General features: G+C 40.8%; 2 protein-coding genes across 3 annotated transcripts in view; one reads left to right on the forward strand and one right to left on the reverse strand.

Annotated features, from left to right (window-relative positions):
- The window catches only part of itgbl1 (integrin, beta-like 1), a 48,239-nt gene extending 41,941 nt beyond the window's left edge, over positions 1-6,298 (forward strand). Inside the window, exons 10-11 of the mRNA XM_080038213.1 lie at positions 1,164-1,277; positions 5,502-6,298. Coding sequence (XP_079894339.1) covers positions 1,164-1,277; positions 5,502-5,590 — 203 coding nt within the window. The 3' untranslated portion in view covers positions 5,591-6,298. The remainder of the gene's footprint in view (positions 1-1,163; positions 1,278-5,501) is intronic.
- A 3,704-nt stretch (positions 6,299-10,002) lies between these two features.
- fgf14 (fibroblast growth factor 14) overlaps positions 10,003-22,350 on the reverse strand; it is a gene marked incomplete at both ends in the record, with an annotated part of 96,371 nt that continues 84,023 nt past the window's right edge. For both annotated transcript variants that reach the window (XM_080038215.1, XM_080038214.1), the window contains 2 exons: positions 10,003-10,184; positions 11,807-12,005. In XM_080038215.1, the coding sequence (XP_079894341.1) occupies positions 10,003-10,184; positions 11,807-12,005 (381 nt within the window). The remainder of the gene's footprint in view (positions 10,185-11,806; positions 12,006-22,350) is intronic.

The following is a 22,350-nucleotide window of genomic DNA, read 5'->3' on the forward strand; positions in this document are numbered from 1 at the left end:
CAGCTACTGTACCTTCCAAAATCAAAGCGATCAAGATCTTATCAATACATATTAGATTTTTTTATTTTTTTTCAGTTTCATTAATTGAATATCCTTTGGTATGGTACTGTTGAATGAAACCCTCACCTTTGTGGCATTTCTCACTAAACGAATCAATAAATCATTAAAATAATCATTAGTTGCAGACCTATGCAGCTGCCTGTCAGCAATATCCGATAAGTTTATAATGAAGCCCTGCGCCCTGTCACTGCATTCTATGTATCATTAGGTGGCAAATTACGGCACACAATAGGATCCCTTCTCTGCAATGCAGCTTTGAATCTACAGAGATAGGCCGACCTCAGTGGGTCCAGCCCTGCAGAGCCGGCCAAATGAAGATGAGCATGTTCATTCTCCATGCTCCACTACATTCAGATACTGGAACAATCTCACCTCTCTCACATATGTAGTTCCTGTATGTGTGTGTGTGTGTGTGTGTGTGTGTGTGTGTGTGTGTGTGTGTGTGTGTGTGTGTGTGTGTGTGTGTGTGTGTGTGTGTGTGTGTGTGTGTGTGTGTGTGTGTGTGTGTGTGTGTGTGTGTGTGTGTGTGTGTGTGTGTGTGTGTGTGTGTGTGTGTGTGTGTGTGTGTGTGTGTGTGTGTTGATAAAAACCAGGAGAGATTAGGAAACACAGTTGCTGGACCACTAGGTGTGAGTTTTGGAAGACCAAAATGAAGTAGACAGCATCAGATTAGTTTTCCTTGACCAATCCGTGATACCTTATTATCCTGCCGCTTTTCCTTGAGAGAGAAATAGACAGTGACGGGGAGGAGAGGATGTTAAGTGTGGGTGGATTGGTTTCCTGGTGGCAAAAGTATATTAGTAGCTGTTTCACCCGGGGAATATCTCATATCCACTCTGCCCATCACTATTAATCTTTAGTGTAGAAAAACACTATTACGCTTCTGTGAAAAATAAAGAACTTACAGGAAAAAATACAAAAGGAAAAGAGAAAGTTTGGATGGTGTAAAAAATAAACATTGTCAAAATGTTACGAGCCTGGATGAAGAAAAGTGTGATTAATTAACATTAATAGTGTGTGTGTGTGTGTGTGTGTGTGTTTGTGTGTGTGTGTGTGTGTGTGTGCGTGTGTGTGTGTGTGTGTGTGTGTGTGTGTGGGTTCAGGTTCCTGTCACTGTGGCCAATGTATCTGCTCTCCACAAGACTGGTGGGTGTCTGGAGAGTTCTGCGAGTGTGACGACCGAGAGTGTGACAAACATGACGGCCTCATCTGCACAGGTAGAGTAGAAAAACAACCCCCCCCCCCCCCCCCCCGCCCGCACGTATACATACACACACACACACACACCACCCTGTCTCTCAGGAACAAACTAAGGGTACGGTGTCTTATCATTAGACAGTATGACGTGTGGAAATTAGGAGGAAGGGATGGAACCGCCAACCTGCTCTATACCTCTTGAGCAACAGCTGCCACACATGTACTGTTATTGGATCCATTGACAAACAAGAAAAAAACAAGATGAACACTACCAAACCAGACTGGACAGGGTAAAATATGGAGCCGTTCCGACTCACCTCCCGAAATAAATCTTAGTTTATCAGAACTGAGTGCACCTGTCTAACTCTTCTCTCTAACACACACACACACACACACACACACACACACACACACACACACACACACACACACACACACACACACACACACACACACACACACACACACACACACACACACACACACACACACACACACACACACACACACACACACACACACACACACACACACACACACACACACACACACACACACACACACACACACACACACACAATTCAACTAATGTGAACGGCTGTGAGTCAGGGAACATAAAGAAATAAATTGAGATGAGACACACATACACCGACATACATTTTTCTCTCTCAGTAGTCGTGTATCCACAGGAGCAGTCTTCTCCCCACTGATAATGGGAATCTCACTACATGTTTATAATTATTGTTGCCTAGGGGGCTGTCAGAATCTGGACAGCTGTTCAGAAGTGTTTCTCCTCATGACTCCAAATGTCAGCCTTAATGTCATGTAATGAACATCAGTGGCTTCAGATGCACACAAACATAACTTAAAAAGTATGGGGGGGAGGGGAAAAGAAAAGAAAATGTACGGTAATGTGCGCGAAATGTCCCAGATTACCATAAAACTGACAGGAGTATACAGTATATATGAAAATTGCAATTCAATGGAGTATAACATGATAGCCACTGCTTCACCAAGGAGCAGTAATGGAGTCATTTTTGCATGTGAAAGATAAAAAAAATTGTGAGGCAAGTTTGTCAATGAATACCGTGTGCATCTGCAGATTTCACGGAGCCTTCAACACTAGCAGATTTCTCATTACACATACAACTGATGAGCGATGTGGAAAATTCAGCCTATTAGGTATGCTAGCTTGCTGGTTCATTTCATGCGCTGAATATTATAATCTCAGCAAACGTTTTCAGATAGGAGACATAATGGTCTGTCTGTCTGCAACTAAGGTATGATAATAATTAGAAAATAAAAATGTATTAAAAAAATAGCAACATTTTGTCACCAGCTTGTAGAAATCGTTTTATCCATCTGAACTATTATTACAATCAATTATCCAAATGGTAAACTTAACATTCAGAGGAGCATGAACGAAAACAAATATCCTCCCTATCCCACTCCTGTTGGGAATATTGGTGGCCCTTTTTAGCTAGTGATATTCTCATTTCTTTTTAGTGTCAATGAATTCCCATGAAGACACTAAAACCGAAAATCCAGTACTATCTGTGTGTACCCTATGCCTCACATATCCTATTCCTCTTGAGTTCCATTGTTGTCAAAAGCTATTACAACACAGAAGTAGGCCACCATTACCATGGAAATGGGCACTGTTTATTTATATTCCCACATACACTGTCCTGGGGATGAGCATGAAAACAAACTCCTAAACAGTAACAGCTAAATGTACTTAGTCTATATACTCTTTATGTAGCCGAATGGTCCTCCTCAGGGTACACTATTATACATTACATTACAGCATTATGTTATTATTAATGATGGATTAGACCATTCAGCCTTTTCGGGATGTAACTGTTACAGGTGGAACTGCTTAATACTACTTTATCAATCTCTAACAATCCATCTGATTGTATTAACTGGACAAGAAAGATGAATCAGTAAAGCCACTAGAACTATAGCTCCCTAAATAAAGAGTGGATTAAAAAATACAATTATTATCTCTGAAATGTAGTGGGAATTCCACCCTGGAATAGAATATAAAGTAGGATCACATTCAAATACTACAGTAAAGGACAAACAATTTTAAGGTTGTATTTTAGTACTTCAGTACTTAAAAAGCTGGCCATAAATACTGTTGCGCCCAATGCGTATTAATCTGCAGATAAAATACTACCAAAAACATGCACAATTCTGCTAAAATATACAGTGCCATTTTTCTTTCAATGAAACTGTATATTTGCAATTATTTTTGAGTGAAGTGCAGAAGTTTGAAAGACAGACTAAGCCGTTGCTGTTTTTGGTCTTTTTCATGGGATTTTATTGACTACAAGAATATTAAGTATGGCCAGCCTTATCCTTTAATCAGAGAGAGGTCTGTTTAGTCTGCTCCCTGTATTCAGCAGCTCAGCCATAAAGTGAGAAAAAAACAACCGTTGACTCCTCAAGTTCAGTCTCTTAATGCAACATCTACATATCCTCGCTTTTATTGCTTTCTCTCTCTCAACTTCTCAACAATAGCTGCTGCCTGCTGTTTTTAAATCCCACTTTAAAGGAATAGTTTATAAAATATATTTTGAGCATGTTGCATCACCCCGGGTTCAAGACAAGGTGACAGAAAAAACTATTCCCTGTAACTGTGCATGTATTGTTGAAGAAGAGATGGGTCTCTCATCGCTAGTTAGCTTAGCTCAAATACTGGTCGTCAAGGGTAGCGTTAGCCTGCCTGTGCTGACAGTCAGAAGAACATCACTAAACGCTCCTGTGTGCATGTTGTGGATTTTTTTACCACATTATGTTGCACTCTATATTTTAACACTTTTATGTCATTTAAGAATCAAATGTACTGTATACTGAAAGGAAACCGGGGACTTCTTTGTGATGTGAGTTTTAAATTGGAGTTTTGACTGACATCCATGAGCTACATCTTCTCGTTCTAGTGTTTTTAATTTAATTGTTTTACCCTCATTATCATCCGTCCCTCCCCAGACTCCGGCGTCCCTTCCCTCAGTGATATTTTGCAGTAGACATGTCTGTTCAGCTGTGTGACAGGAGGCCAGCAGGAGAAGTCCTCCTAACCTCCGCTTCCTCTGTCTGACAGCTCAGGGAGATCGGGAAAAAGCTTGGGGCAACTGGGTTTTAGCCACACCTAGAGTAGAATGTGGTTAGGTTATCTTGCTCTGGGTATTTCTTCATACCCAAATGCTAAACGAGGTTGGTTGTCAGAGCATAGCAAAACAACCAATATGATTGTGTTGCTGATGTGGCTCCCCTTTTGGACTGACTGTATCAGCACAATAGTTTAAGAAATACTGCTCAGATTTTTGGAATATCTGTGTCCAGACTTACAATGTGTACAAACTAAACCCATCCTTTTCCCTCAAACAAACTGGGATATACAATAGTTTTTTGTTTAAAATGAAAGCTGCAGATACATTGCTGAGGTGGAGATTAAATAACGGTTAGTAACCTTACTAAAACGTTGTAAGGGTGTTGGCCCATTTCATTTCCATTTCACTGATTGTGTTATTATTTTGCATTTCTATAAAGCATCACTCAATGAAAAGCATATCAAATTGTACATTTGTACAAGTTATTAAATATATAACTTTAACCATCATTTCCCTGTTAGTGCAGTTTACATTTGATCCTGAATTGCAAAGCATCTTCTAAAGTCCCTTTCAACACGAGACTGATCATTAAAAATCCTTCTGACATTTAATATTGATTGATGTATTACCCTCGATGATGGCTGACAGGTAGGTGTGATGAATTAGCGGTACAGGTTCTATAAATGATTTCCCGGTCCTGCGTATTGACAGCTGCTCTCATTCTGCTGTGGAACCAATCCGATCGGTTAAAAAGCACCTTTTGGTCTTTGCCGCTCGTTTTTATCGATTGATCTAATGAGTGGTGAAGCCCCAGTATCGATATGCCACCACAGTTTGTCCTGAATCTACACAGACTTTTTAGTCGTTATTTTGGCCCCAGGAACTTGTACAAATGTATTGAGTAAAGTATAAAGGGTTTTCCCCTTCTAATTAAACCAGAGCGCTCTCCCTTTTTGCAGAAGCAACCCGAAAAAAATGTCCTCCGCAGTCTAGTCAGCCACCACCAACCACCAGAGAGCTGCCCCATAGGGGGAAGCAGAGTGTGAAAAGAGGAACCTTGTTAAAAGGTCGGGCATGATGGCACAGCTGCTTGATTCACAGCTTTTCTTGTCGCCTTCTTCCTCACAGGGAACGGGCTGTGCAATTGTGGCAACTGTGAGTGCTGGGACGGCTGGACAGGGAACGCCTGCGAGATCTGGGTTGGAACGGAGTACTGAGGAGAAGAGATGGACACTGGTGTTAAGAGTCAAGAGAGGCCTGGTTGCCCGGAGCGACCATGGTATACCCACACCAGGCTGGTTAATAAGACAGCTCGGCCTGGAACAACCACAGGAGGAGGGAGAAGAAAAAACTAAACATGGATATAATTCTGCATATCATTAACGACAGTCACTTTTTTTTTATTGTACTGGTTACAAATTATCCTTATAAGAAATGGGTGTTTTAGGTGTAAAAGAAACATTTAAGCATATTCCAAAACAGCTTTATGTATTATTATTTAGTTTTTTTTTGTAATGTAGAGGCAATTACATATTCCAGATGGCTACACGCATACTATGATGCAAGCACACGACAAATCCAAATGTTGGAGAGAGAGAGAGAGAGAGAGAGAGAATAATTGTTAAGGAATACAGTATGTGGGGTATACTGCGGGGGGAATGATGCAAGTGTGTTTTTTTTACTGAAAGTTAATTCGAAAGCTGGAGGCAGACGTTACTGTTTGAGGTTTTTATTTCTTTTTTTTAATAATAAAACATTAAATGTGCCGCATGACACAACATTTTTGCATGGAAAACAATGCGAAGACCTTAATCATACATGGTTACAAAGTTTGTTATAACATGACATAACTCCAATGGGCATACTTGCAATGGTATATATATATTTTTTTTTTTCTTTTTGAAATTAAACAATTTTTAATAGTGCCTATTTTTCTTCTCCACCGGTAAATCAAACCAAACAATCCGCCCATGAAACCCCACCCCCGGACTATGTGACGGACGTTTCTCACCCAACTCATACTAGTGATAAGGTTAAATCCTAAGTGGAGGAAACAAAGGGAGGGCATACATAGTTGTGGCATGCTGGATGTCCATGTCACTTCAAAAGGTGGCATCAGGGGATGAGAGCTGCATTGACACAAGAGCTCAGTCACCACTTGAAAAGAGGACCGATAAGAAGTCACAAAGAAAATTTAATGTAAATTCTACTTTGGCCTTTTTCATGCTTAAACTAGCCAACCCCTTAGTTTTTCTGTGTCCCATCAAAAAATGACAGGTGCAATAATATACTGCACACTATATTGCATTAAGTATGTTACTGACATTACAGTACACCTTTATATAAATATTTTTATTCAATATGTTGTATGTGTGTATACAACAAACACAAACTGTATAGTGTAGACAAACTCGTTGCATATATGTATGTAAAATTAGCGGTACATACCAACAGTTCTTGATAGACATAGCCTACTACATGCAGTTCATCAATGCCGTCCTCTCCCCATGCAACAGATGGGACAACGTACAAAATAAGAAAAAAAACAGATTGGAAACAGAAGCGACGGAGGAAACTAAGTTTGCTAGAATATTTTTTTCGTAACACATCTGAAGAGAGAAAGGGGGGAACAAAAAGCAAGAGTGACCAGGACCAGGAGGCGACATCAGATACACACACACACACACACACACACACACACACACACACACACACACACACACACACACACGTCCCATATACCAGAGAAAAATGAGGACAAACCAACAGAATAAATAAATAAACGGTGGCTACAGAGATCCGCAACAGATGTACATTTACACACCGGTCATTTACAAAAATAAAGCCAGCCTTGGAGGAGCCAGTTAACTGGACTGCAGGGCTGGAGCAGCAGCCAGCCCAGCATGTAGAGTTTGTAAGTGTGGAGGATGATAGGCTGTAATGAGGACAAAACGTCGGCCCAAAATCATATTTACGGTGGTTTCCAGCTCCTGTGTATGTGTGTGTGTGTGTGTGTGTGTTTTTGTGTGTGTGTGTGTGTGTGTGTGTTTTTGTGTGTGTGTGTGTGTGTGTGTGTACATACAGCATTTTCGTAATAGCTTTGTACAGACAAATATTGATTCTCACTCATGTGCTTTGATGTGCTGTAATAAGAAATGGTTGTGTGTAATCCCAATAAACTCAGAATAGTATATTCATCAAACCAATTCCTCAATATAGTTGCAGTTTTTTTTTGTTGCACACAGCAGCCACAATCTACCTAGTATTCTAAATCTTATCAAACAGAACTATTAGGAAAAAAAACGTTAAAGCAAGACAAACATTATAAATTGATTGATCGGGTAGAGATTTGAGAAACCGCTAACAGTCGCGATGAAAATGCAAAAAAACAAAGTGCAGTGGTTTACCTTCAGATTAGCTGTGAGTGTGCTAATAGCCTACAACATGCCCATTCAACTCCCCCACCAAACTCCAGTGATCGTCAGCATACACAGAGAGAAGAAATTATACCTATACCTTGTTCCTTTTTACAAAATACATGCATGTGATTAATTCAAGGTATACATACTTCTCCAAAATGACATCATTCAAGACCTTTGGGGAGTGGTTGGGGGTGCCTGAGCGGAGTTGATTCTTTCGGACAGATCAAATTCTCTCACAGTGAAAGCTTCGAATCGGAGATAATTGTTTTATAAATCGACTATTTTAAGGATCAGTTCTTCTAGGGATGCAAAACAAAATACTTTGGTCATTTCAAAATGAGTATATCTGAGTGTTGTTTTTCCAGTGGATAATGCTACGTGTCCTATACATGGATGTATCGAGTGGGTGAGGCACCTTTAGCCCAGTGGGGACTGGGAACAACCTGTTTATGCATGCCAGGAATCAAGATCCAAACAGGCACGTGGTAGGCCAAGATGATCAGTACTGGACTCTGCATGCTGAGCTAGGAGACAAATCCTCTCATAATAATAATAATAATCATAATAATATTAATAATATCTAGTCATTTAAAAAGGTATGATCTTCAATAGTAATTTTCCCTAGGTTTTATACAGTGAAAATGTTACAATATAAGCCATCTCTTGTATAACTGCTGCAAGAAGAGAGAACACAATATTAACCTTGCCCATGCTTTAGTTTGCTGAACCAAATAGGGATGCAGCCAGTACAGTATAAATGTCGCCTACTGGTGTTCAGCCATGTTGTTTTCTGGCTAGAAGTAGACGCTGCCATAAGATGGCTGCCAGTGCTGCAGTTATAGACCATCTGGGTCAAAGCCACAAGCCTTGCCTCATAGTCCAAAGAAGTCAGTGAGTGAGGGACAGAGGCCTACAAGGCCTAGAGATATTCCTAGAGCCCACGCTCGGAAATAAGATTAAAGAAAAATAGACTTCAGGTTTTTCTATTTACCAGAGAAGGCGGACTGAACCGCTAGTGGGACTTAGATAGTGATATGTATACACCATTCCTTACAGCGCTCTGCCACCCACACACTCTGTTTCTAAATGTGTGTGTGTGTGTGTGTGTGTGTGTGTGTGTGTGTGTGTGTGTGTGTGTGTGTGTGTGTGTGTGCGTGTGCGTGTGCGTGTGCGTGTGTGTATGCGTAGGGAGCTCCTTGCATTGATTGCAGTGGCGGTAATTAGCACTTCATCAACTTTGATTGCAGGAGCTATCCGCCAGCCTCCAGTGTGTTTTTATCAACTTCAAAAAGATTTTGTCCCCCACAAACCTTACATATGTCTGTCTGTCTGTCCGTCTCTCTGTAAGTGTGTGTGTGTGTGTGTGTGTGTGTGTGTGTGTGTGTGTGTGTGTGTGTGTGTGTGTGTGTGTGTGTGTGTGTGTGTGTGTGTGTGTGTGTGTGTGTGTGTGTGTGTGTGTGCGTGCGTGCATGTCTTAGGTGAGAACAAGACAATTTGGATTGGTATTTCGAAATCTGCGTTTGTTTGATTTTTGTCCCACATCTGTGTGAATGTGTTTCTTAGAAAATCACACGACTCCCTTGCAAAATGTTTTTATCTTTTCTAGCTTACTTGACAAAGAGAAAAGTGTGTGACTAGAGATAGAAAGAGAGGGAGAGGGGAACATACTCGTAAAAAATAGAGGACGACAGTCCAAGTATTTGCTCTATCTATACAGTCTCTATCCCAGAACATAGCTGGTGAACTGTGGTATAGAAAATAGATCTGAAGGTACACAGACGCTGCTGCAACAGGGCATTGGAGAGAGAGAGAGGGGGGGGAGCGGGGTTGGGTTGGGTTGGGAGGTTCCTTGGATGAACCGTCGGCAAGCAGAGTACCACGAGCGTGGCTGTGAAACACGTGTTTTTCACATGAATTTCTCCGTTTTCAGAGGAAAGTTTCTGAAAGGCATTCCATGATCAAAGTCCTCTTCCCTCCTGTGCTGGAGAAAGTCAGCCGTGGAGGAAAAAGGGAAGGAGGAGCAAAAAGAGAAAAAAAAGGAAAGGAAGGGGATGGAGGTTTCGTCTGGATCTGATCCATAGAAGAAAGAGGGTCTGGAGTCTAGTTGGGAAAAGCCCTGCCTCCGTTATGCTCCCCCTCCCCCCACTCCTCCTCCACACACACACACACACACAGACACACACTGGGTACTGGTGTCTGGTGTGTGGCTATGTGGCGGGCTTGTCGGGCTTGCTGACAGGTTTACCTCCGTTCATCACCGCCGGCTCAGTTGTGCTTTTACTGGGAGCTACTACTGCTGCTGCTGCTGCTGCTGTCGCTGCTGCTGCCGCTGTCTTGGGTACCGCCGTCTCTCCGACATCATGCAACGATGGCTCTCTGTACATGGCAACTGGAGAAGCAAAAGATGAGCGAAAGACAGAAGAGTGACAAGAGAGAAAAAAAGGCTGTTAGCAAGATCCCTCCATCCCTGCACCTTGGAGTGTACCCGTCAAAAACCACTAAAAACTATAGTGCGTCACTTCTGTTGAGTAATGCTGAGTAATTCATTTTTCTCTGCAGTAGAATCAACAACTGAACCATTTCGTGGGCGCTTCTTAGGATTTTTCTGAGCTCCTGCACCAATGTTGGGGAGGGGGGGGGTGACATCAGTAAACCGTGCCAAACTGACATATACAGAGGGAGTTTCGTGGAGCTGATAGGCTAAATCGACTTTGTGTCAACTCATTTAGCGATCTCTTGAAAGTAACTGATGTTCATCTATATGAAAAAGTTACGCGCTAGCTATAAGGAGCATACGGTATCTCCCTCGACAATATCTACTGTTATTTCCCTTTTAAAAAGTTTTTATACAGAAAAAAAAATCCCTCAAAACCAGCAGATAAGAAGCTGCCTAGGGCTTCATGCTATTATCCTGACTTGCATCAGTCAGGGCTTATTCTGAGTCTAAGCACATGCTTTTCAACAAAACAGCGAATCTTGTCTCATTATGGTCCACTTTACTGACACTACAGGCTGTATTGCTGTCTTGTCAGATCACTTCAAATGGATTCCATGTTTAAAGCAATCAGGCTGGCTGCTGACGAGAGGGATGGTGGCATCTGCTGGACTATCAACATTTCATATTGCACTCGCAGAGCTGCCCTGCATGCTATCAATGTACTGTATGCTTACAGCAGCATACCAGTGAATCTGAACATGAATACAAAAATATGTCAAACACAGATATTTCACATCGTTACATCATCACTAAGAATAGGATCATATATATGATATGTCTAATATGGCATGCTGCAAGAACATGCCATTGTTTACAGTAACAACAGTTCCTGCAACGTTGGCAACTGCTTCAGGTGATAAAAAGTGGAAGGAAAATGGGGAACGGTTGCTAATCATGGCCTTTGAGTTTCTCCAAGTCAGGAAAAACAAAGAAGAACAATGTAAAGCTGTGTTAATAACATACTACAATATTTTGTGTTATTATTCATTACGTCAGCATATAAATGTGCAACTGAGAAAATATGCTTAATGTTGCCCTAAAACTAATAATACAGTATATAGCTTGTCAGTGGCTCCCAGCCCCAAATCCATACTGAGGACAGAATTCTTCTAAATCATTTATTTAAGTATCAGGCATTTCCTAAGCTGGGCAGTTTTTAGCAAGAGAAAATGATGCATTTGTCAAGGACAATAAACAATTTCCATGCTCATTGCAATGAAGGAACACTTACTAAATTGCAATTGGTTCTGGACATAGATGGGTTTTTGGAAACAATGGGGCTCTTTGGCACAAAGGAATGAGATGGGTCAGGCTTTGGCAACACAAACAATAACTGATATTGACTAAATTTATGTTGTTTTTTTCATTGAAAACTATTGAATATATCACCCTCACCTATCCTTTCGATTATTCCGAGACATTTTTGATTTCCCCTTTCTAACTATGACTAATACATCAAAAATAACCCTGCAGTGTTAAAATGATCTCATTTATCACTCTATTACAGTACCTACCTTCTAATGGCTTGGGCAGGAAGTGAGCAGCTGGTTTGGTTTTTTTCACTCGGTTCCCCTTCATTGCTTGGCCGTCTTTATTGAGCCCTAGGAACCAAGCTCTCCCCGACTCCTGTTGTCTGTACAACATGGACGAGTAGATCACATAGTAGTTCTCAAACACCGACTCTTTGAACTTGCACTCCGCTGTGAAGAGTTCCTGTAGACAAACACACAGGCACCAGAAAGAGAGTGAGACCAGAACAACAACAATAACAATTCAGTCTTATTTGAATAGACTGTTTTTTGTTCTTGTTATGTTGTAACTGTCAGGGCATTTATTTTGTATGTGTGCAGCTTTTGAGTCCAAGAATACATTTCCCTAAGGGGACAATAAAATTGCATCGTATCGAATTGTATCGTATCATATGTGGAAAACATTCCAGAGGACTCAAATGAATGGCTCATATTATGTAAGATTAATATCTCTTATTTGAACTTTTATTGAGGTCATCAGGACAAAAGGACACCTTTATTTTCACACACACACACACACACACACACACACACACACACACACACACACACACACACACACACACACACACACACACACACACACACACACACACACACACACACAATGCATAGAATGATGTTATGGCGGGCGCAAAAACTGTCTCGCCAGGTGAAATGGACTTCATACTTCCACCTGTCGTGAAAAGCGCTGCAGAGTCTATCTCGCTATGATCAGGTCCCATTCTAGCCTTAATTACCTGCTCTGATGAAATGCAACTCTCATTCTCTCCTTGGCCTTAACCTTGACATCAGATGTAGTAGGAGCGCTCCTTTAGTCAATTAACTCATGTTCCCGGCAGAAAGTATAAACTGTTAGCCACTGACCCTATCCACCTCAGCACTGGAAACATCTCCCCCAACCCCCATTATTTTCAAATGCTGTGTCTTCTATTAGCAATTTGTCTCTGACTACCTTCTAAACTTTGTACGAATAATGATAGAACTAGTACAAGTGACTCCTCCATCCTTTTACACCTCAATGTGGCAATGAAGAATGACCACGGAGGCACCACATCTCCCTCTGCTGTTGCCCATTCATCTCCACCGGAAGGGTATAATAAAAAGCGTTTCCACATTGTCCGCCCTGCCAGGCTAAAAATAAAGGCATTCATTGGGGGTGTATAAATCAAAGCGCACTCATCACAACGGAGGGTTTGCCACATCTGTTGAGATTGTTGAGCTCATCGAACTAGGTACAGAACATGTAAAATGTGTCGTATACATCCCATACTAATGGTTCTCAATGGAAGGGAAAGAAGTCCTGAAGATATTTGAGGGACCCAAAAATAAGGGATTTCTTTGCAATTTGAAAAGCTATATCAAGATTATGGAGGTGTTTTTCAATACACTATGAATTAATATTGAGCTAACTTAAAAGAAATACACATACAGAATATTATCAAACAAGTTGTCCGAATATTGAAAATGAAATAAGAGAACCGATAATTTTGTTCAAATCCATCCAGTAGATGTAAGATATTTCACCGAGTAAGCCCAAACTTTGACCTGTTGATAGCACTAGATGAAAAGTTGGGGAATCCCCAAAGTCAGAAGGATCCTCCGGGCACGATGGTTATCTACTCCAAGATTTATCCGATAGCTCTCAAAACATTTCATACAATGACAGTCTCGCTATGCTGCTAGAGGAAATGTCAAGGAGATCGCCTAAATCAGTATAGAATTTATCCTCCAGGCATCATGAATGTCTGTATAAATTCCAATGGCAATCCGTCACAAAGCTATGGAGACATTACAGTCTGGATTACTGTGTTGGATCGACTGACATGCATCGTCATCCCAATACAAAAATCACAAGAGCACTAGAGTAACATTTCCACGTTTGGCCAGATGTTACCGTTACTATGGTAAAGGCTCACTGTTTATGAATCTTCTGTTCTTTGGCTGCACACGTGGTTATTCATGAGCTAAATGCTCAGAATTGAACACAGGACACACCATGCCATGATTACGGGTCTAATTAGCCCCTTTGGTGAATGGCTCATGTCAGAGCTAATCCCCCAGACAGTGTTCAGCTGAAAGCACAGCTGAGTAGGAAAGAGCGGGCCAACACTTGGGATGGTCATAATGATCCATAGAAGCACCCGGCTGTATTCTAAGTGACCTCTCAATCCTCCATGGAGGACTCGTGGGCATTTCGGAGTGGAAGACACAAACGAGTGACGCACACTGACAACATTATGGGCTAGCGAAAAACTCACACTTCAATTATGCTGAAAAACATTAAAAAGCCTCAGTGCAGGCATTGAGAGGTCAGAATGGTGATCTTTTATGTGAGATGCGTGCTGGAGATTCCTACACCAGTGATTTCATTACACAAAGTAATTAACTTCGGACTATTGTAGAAGCAAATGTAGGGATTAGGATCAAAACCATTCATGCTGCTTCTTTATCTGCGATTTTTAAGAGTTTTAAAATCAGACTCCATTGAAAATGTGAATGTTGTAATAAATAATTGTAATGTATTCCCTAATTGCACTTCAGGAGCATTTTGAACTTGTATTTTGTCTTGATGTGTTATGTTGTAAGTGTAACCATCTTGGCCAGGTGTCCCTTGAGAAAGAGATTGTAATCTCAATGAAACTAACCTTGTTAAATAAAGGTTATAATAATCTGAACAATACATTGATAGGAAGACGCTTTGCAGTCAACCAATAAAAACAGAATCTAAATGATTAAAAACCCCTCGTCGAAGCCGTGTGGACATGTTTAATGTCAAATAAATAAACATTCCCTCTGGACGAATCACAGGGTCGACCTTATAGTTAATCATATTGTCGGGCGCATTAAGATTTATTGTGCGTCGGCTGCATGCAGCAGTTTATCAAATGGATGCTTATTATGTCCGAGTTGTCAGAAAGGTAAGTCTGTGTCCTGTCTGTCACAGAAACGATACACTGCACACAGCATGTATAACTCAATACATCCCAAATAATAGAATATTTAGAAAACCGTCGCATGGGTGATTTTTTTCTAGCTAAAAACAAATGTCTTCAATCACACTGCTGCATTCACTAAACCAAATAACAATGGTTCTCCGAAAGAATGTTCAAACATGCTCATTTCATGCTGAAGCGAACTCTGTTGCTGAGCCGATTAGAAGGCAAACACTTTTTACCTTCATGGATCCATGAGTTCTTTTCATTTATGTAATTAATTCTACCTTTCCCTCGTCACCGCAGGTTGGTTTGGCTGCCGTAATTAGACACTACATTTTGATGCCTGTCCACGTTTAGCCCAGCATTGATTGCTTGAACGGCACATGCAAAACAGCCTGGAGTCAAAGCAATCACACAAGCCAGGCGCCAAGGCCATAATTGTGGCTAATCAAACGCCTTCTCATAGACGCAGAAAAAAAAAGTCTGGCTTTGTTTACCGAGGCAGAGCAGGTGGAGGTGGTTTGTTTGCGACACCAAGCTGATTGCTGAACAAAAGTCAGTGATCATAATCAGTTTGATTTGGAGATCGGAGCAATAAAGGCAAATGACGCCAGACACATTGTGTGTCTTGATTGCATTTTAAGTGTGTGAAATGTCAAAGACGAGCACAGCGCTTTCATCGTGTGACTGTCGCTATCTTGTCACAAAACAAGATGGAGGCTTTTTATTCAGTCTTATTTTTCTCATTTGTGATAGTCTATGTTATCCAATAATTTCTTGTACTTTAATTTCCTTGACTATAAACTACATGGCCAAAAGTGGACACACAAACACCCATTACATTCTTTGACTTTGAATACTACATGTTAACATTGTCATGCTCTAACTGTTCAAGTTCTTCCCCAAAACTGTTGGGGGGTGGGGGAGGGGGGACAAATGATTGTCTGTTGCAAGGCGGCACTAATCAACATGTTTGTAACAAAAACCTAATAAGATGCTAATAAGTTAGTGTCATCAGGGTATCCACGACACTTTAAGACTTACAAATCAAGGCCCATGGGATTAACAATAATTTCAGATGACAACATACACATAATACTATACTCATTGAGTTTTGTGTTGTTGATGATCCAATAGTGCATATCCAATAAAGACACCCACAGAAGTCTCATCTGTTGAAACTATTCTATATGTGACCCAGCGCGTACTGGCAGCACGTTTGTGTTATGTTGTAAATAATGTTGTTAATAAGTGGAGTTATAGGGTCATTTTAAAAGAAGCAGCCAAACCATACTAGAAAGTTGTGTGACAGTATTACTTTTGCATTCAGCTAATTGCTGTATAATTACGCCCAAATGTTTAAAAAATATATAAGGATGACTGTGAAGGAGAAAAAGGGAGAGTGAGATTGCGACACCCTCAAACCGGTATAGCAGATCGAATCATTTTTTTGCGGCACCAAATGGTCGATTTCCATTCCCACTGGATCAGCCCGCCCTGCAGGCTCTCTCCACATCAGTGCCTCGCTGCTCTGAAAGGGGAAAGGCCATAATTGACCTTGGCCGCAGACGACGCGAGGGCAAGAACTGCTCGGTCCCACATAATCAGCCCCAGTCACGAAAACCAAAAGACAGCCACAGAAATAAAGGAGAGGAGAACAGTGGAGTGAAAGCACAACAAAAGACAACGACATTGACTAAAAGAGAGAGAGTGGTAAAGGGAGTTTGGTTGGTGGGAAGGGGCAGAGACTGGGAGGAATACAGTTTCTGCAGAAAAATATAAAGAAAAGAGGCAAAGGGATACCGACAGATGAAAGGACTGGGAGTTTAAAGCTATAGTGCATCACTTTCTCATATATAAATGAACGTTGGTAACATCCAGGCCAATGCCAAATAAGGTGTCACCAAAGCATTACCCCACCGTGGAAACCAAGAAATTGTTTATTAATGCTGCCAGCATAAAAAATATTAATCCATGGAAAATGTCAACCTCCAGAAAGCTGAGCTGCATTACCAATGCTAAGCCGCCTCCCTCATGAGTATAAGAGTCACGTCGCCAGTGTGCAGACAATGGGGAGGAGACCTGTCTTATTATCAAACCCAGAGGAGGGAGAGGAGACATGGGCCAAAAGAGGAGAGTCACTGGTAAACAGCTGGATGAACTGTGTGCACAGATGGTGTACAGCTTTGGTTTTTGTTCTTTAAACCTTGAATAATAAGAATAAAGACGATATGACAGGAAGCATGTGTGCTGTCAAAGTAGGCAAATTACAATGCAAGAACATGCAACACACACATTTCTCATAGTTACAGGTACATGACATTAACCTGATGATTTAAGAACACATGCAATAGGTTATTCAAAAATCAAGGCTGTATTTAGTATTCAACAGTGATGGTGATGCTTCTCCTGAAGAAGATTAAGCTTTTGACACACTGCAGATTATAGTATGACAGAGTAAAAACAGTGGACACTTAGTCAAAGTATGATGAAGGAGGCTTCCAGGCTGAGCCTTGAAGGCACAAAGGAATGCCTCTGTGACTAGTCTTCAAAGACACATGGATACCTTGAGCAGGACTATTTGTTGTCACACACATACACACTGTAACATCGACCCAAACGTTGTATCAGATATGAGCAGCAACAAATAAGTTGCTACAAAACTTATCTGATATTCATAGGCGATGCAAATGATACTATGTTTCATGAATGACTTGGAGAAAGGCGTCTCAACATTATGATTATGAATGAAAAAGTCTGTGACAGGAGTAATTACAACCAAACTGATTCATAAAAAAACTCACATTTTTGGCAACTCAATTTATTCTTATTCTATGATGATGATAATGTTACAGAATCTTCGGCATTTAATACAGTTTTCAATTGTGTTTGCATCATGTCACCTGGATACAGATACAATGAATTGCCAGTTCCCTCTGACCTCTGTAGACGGAGACATTTTGTATTTCCTTATTCAGTGAAGTGGATAGAGACCTTCATCTCTGCAGCCATAGCACAATGAGACATCAGACTGCACTCCAAAACCTCACTTCACTGCAAACTTCAAAATATCAATTCATTTGAACTTAACGGCAGTAACAGTACAGTCACCTTGACATGCTGTTGCAATGCTTATTTTTTAACCTCAGTGTTACAAAAATATACCTTTCACCAAAAGGGCGACAAAAATCACTGACACCTTTGAGATGTTAGGCCACCAGAAGCACTTCAGTGTTCAATAAAGTTCCCCTGAAGGCATAGGGCCTTTAACACTGGCCCAGAACAGCTCCCTTGGCACACACGCAGCCACACACACATGCACTCACAGTCCATACTTAGAAATATCACACAGAACAGTGGATATTCTCTGTGGGAGACCAACTTGTGGCTTGCAAAGTCCAATAAAGATTTAGGCCACAATCTGGGTTTTAAAGAAATGTGCCAAGGATGTCTGTCTGGCTGTGCACACGTTCTGTTCATCAAACAAGATAAATGTTTTGAAGTGAGTTCAATTAAAAAGTATCTACTGATGCACTGACTTGAAGGCTAACATTGCTGCCGAAATGAATGTCATGAATATATCTAACATATATAACATAAATCAAACTGCACTATGAAACAAAAGTAGTTTGAGTAGTAATGGGTAGCTGTCGCGAAGCGGGTAGGGCGGTCAGGCACTGACTGCAGGATAGGTGGTTAAAAAAACACAACATTGTAGGAAAGCCTGTCGGTGCGCAAACACACAAACAAAGTGCAACCACCCAAGCCTAGATCAGCGGGGTCTCAAGTATTTCTCCATGTGTCCACGTTATGTGTGTGTGTGTGTGTGTGTGTGTGTGTGTGTGTGTGTGTGTGTGTGTGTGTGACTCTGGATGCATGTGTGTGTTTGTTTTCCCATTCTGCTGCTGTTGATCCGTAAATTGCTGCCAGATTGGTGTCAAGGCAGTCTGATTCTTGCTAGATTGGCCAGTCATCTCTTGTCAGCGCGAGCCAGCAGTCTGCCCCGTCCGACAAGCTGACAAGCATACACCAGAACATGTCACACACACACACACACACACACACACAACATCCTTAAAGCGCACAAGCACACTCCTGTAAGTCCAAGTACACACACAAAAGAAATAAACAGAAACTCGGTGCACAGCGGGGTTACAGCTTATTATACAGAAAGGAAAAAGTAAGAGGTGTCTGCAGGTTTGTGTTGTTTACCCCCTCAGGAACAGCAGCGTCCCAGTATTTTGTTTTATACAGTAGAGGAAGTGCATGTACTATGCTTGTTAATTCACTTGTATGTGACTCTCTCTCTCTTGCTACTTTGCACTTGAACACCTTCTTCCTCTCCGCTCCAGTTTGAATCGTTTATATGAAAATATGCAGTGTGTTGGAGCAACGTGTTAGGTTTGCAGTTTCTGCATTGGACATATTGTAACACATACAATATGTCATTGTCTTAGGGTTCATTCTTACATTGGTCCTCTTACTCGTGTTAGTGAGTTTACATAACTAATAAATACTGTCTGTGTATTCAGGCTTGACATATTTTGGTCCTCTGTATAACAGACTTTCTTTGTCACATCAATTTGCCCCATTTTTTGCAATGGGTGACATATCCCTTTACTATAGAGCAGTGCCATGGATGTTGGCACTGTAGGTTATTTTGACTCAATCCCACAAACTATGTCATCCTGCCATGTATAATTACTAGCACCAAAAATGTATTGAACTACAGCTTAAAATAGTCCCTTTTTTGTAATCAAACAAACAAACAACACCAGACAATACATACTAACTAAAAAGAGAGAGAGAAAAAAAGAAAAAGAAAAAGGACAGGTGTGTATGTTGTTCATTATTTGATCTTCTTGACACCCTCTGGAATGTGGAAACATGCCGAGAAATGAATCCTTAAAGATTTTCAAACAGATCTATAAAATAAATGTAATTATTATTATAAAATAGTCCCTTTTTAAATGACTCTTATTTGCCTTTATGGGAGGAACTGAATCGTTTCTTTAAATTAAGGAAAGACATTTGTGAAATGTTTTATCTTTATATACATTTGGTCTTTTCATGGGATTTGTTAACGAGAAGAATATAGAATTATAACAGCCTGAAACCTTAACTGTGATATCTGAAAGGAACACGAGTGACGCTGGTGTGCGAACGACCGGCAAGGCCAAAATAATTCACATACACAAACATGAATGATTCAATGTATCCAGCATTGTCACTGTAGGGTCATATATGTCCCTATTTTTAAAGGAAAGAGCTTAATTGTACTTACAGCAGAATGCTAAGCAATGCTACTAAGAATTATTCTGGATGAATGATAAAGCACAATATATTCATAAGAGCAGAGAAGAAAAGAAACGATGCCCTTTCTGACAGGCACACCTCCATTTTTCATCTTTTTGGGGGCTCTAAAGTGACACCTTGCCACTGAGTGGGTGACGGCCCGGCAAAGGTTGTGTCATTGCAGATAAAATGCCAACCCCTATCAGAAGTACAAGCACACACAAATGATTACGGTTTTATTGATGCCAAGTCTGCTGCTGCAGGGGTTGTAATGTCAGACTTTTTTCTGCGCTTTTGACCGTAAGTGACAAAACATTTTTTGCTGTACTTTTCTTTGTTGAATATAACACTTGTTTGTGTTGAGTTATGCCCCTTTACATGCCATGAAATAAACAATGTTTGCCATCTAGTACATGTCTAAATGCACATTTCAACACATACAGTAGAAATATGTTTCAGCTGCCTACAGGATTTGTTTGAGGGTCATTTTATCTCTCCGATGGCAGCGAGAATTTAATGTGAATTTCATCTGCAGTCTATAATTTGTATTTGAGAGTGTTTAAACACACACTCACGCATGTCAAATAGTGTGGGCACCTTACACATTCTATTTTATCTTCTGATGCAGTAAGCAACTTTTGCAAAATGGGTACTCTATGTGCACCCCAACGCACCAACCTTGGAAATATTTCCACACTGATTATAACTTTATTCAGTGCAAATGATAACAAATATGAAATATGTCTCCAGGATACATCCTCACCTCGACCGACGTTGTGGTAGTTAGAGAAATTCTTGGAAACCAATGACTTACTGAATTGTAAAAAAGTGATGTCAATTATCATGTGTAATGTTATAATTCCTTTTGTAAAGGGATTCTTCACTGATGACACATACGCACAGATGTAGTGTGAAAGTTGTGTGTCTCTGAGAGGCATGTCAGAAGTTGTCATCGAAACGGGCTAAATTAAGTTATCATTCGTTGGCCATTGTTTTAGTGCAGTCCTTAATCTGGACGCAAGGGCATTACATAAGTGGATGTAACTATTACTGCTGGCATTATGGAGACTTAACCAGGCCATATTGCAACATGTGTGCAATGGCAGATGTGGATAAATCCAGATGTTGGGACAGCAGTTTAAAAAACCTAATTGAAATGAGCAGCTAAAAAAAATAGGTTAAAGCCGCATTCAAAGTGCCTGGTTTAACATTTAATAGGATTTTAAGGGGTTACAGGTCACAGAGAGCCCTGCTTTCCATTTGGTATATTTTAACATTTTACTGTAGAGTGGGCCATTTCAGTGTCCATTGCTGCTGAAACCTTGTTGACAAGCGGCCAGAGCACTTAGCCCGAGTGTCTGTGCATGAGCGGACGACAGGACAGGATTCTCCCCAACAGTCTGTTCTCCTCTCAGGATAGAAATGGCATGGCTACAGCACAGAAAGTGCATGTGATGTGTTTTTGAAAGTCCAGATATCGAACGGCTGCTTGAGTTCTTATCTGTGAGCCCTACAAGTGTATAAGCTCCCTGTTTTTCCTGTGTGAGAGCTTTCTAGCATGCGTGGGTGTACGACAATTACTCCTTATGACCTGCTGGCACCTCTGCAGAGAAGCTATGGTGTAAGAATGGTAGAACCACAATGTTTACAGTAAAACATTTACATGAACGGGTCAGAGCTATTCTGAGATAGTATTTCCATACAGAACAAAAGCAATATCACAAACAGATGTCTGAATAACTACAAAAAAATTAAATGTTTCACAGTTTTGTTCGAGGTACTATACCCTTGTTAATAATAGTGGCACTCTGATGCATTGACAGTGTCCCGGAACTTGCAGTTTCTAGTCACTGCTGGGTTGCCTGACACACAGTGTGAAGAGGCAGAGAGGAACAGCGGGGAGAGAATGTGCTCGGATGTAAGAGAATGCATTTTCATGATTTACAACCTTTTCTGGAAGAGCTCTCACTGTATTGATTTTTACAACTCAAAGGGGTTGAAGCTTGATAAAATGTTACTTTGGTTTCAGGGGAGTACGTAGAAAGGGGAGAAGGATTCTTGGGAAAGGAATAGAGAGGACTGTAGCTCTTACCACTGCAGACAGTTACAATATCCAGGGCATTTTTGTCGCAGCAAGAGAACCTACATTCCCTTACACACATACACACCCACACTTTGATCTAGCTACTCCTCAAAAAATGTCTTATATTGCGTAAAAAAAACTACCATGGGAAAACTAAAAGTGTGTGTGTGTGTGTGTGTGTGTGTGTGTGTGTGTGTGTGTGTGTGTGTGTG

The sequence above is a fragment of the Ammodytes marinus genome, assembly GCF_949987685.1.
Source record: "Ammodytes marinus genome assembly, chromosome: 12".
NCBI lineage: Eukaryota > Metazoa > Chordata > Actinopteri > Uranoscopiformes > Ammodytidae > Ammodytes > Ammodytes marinus.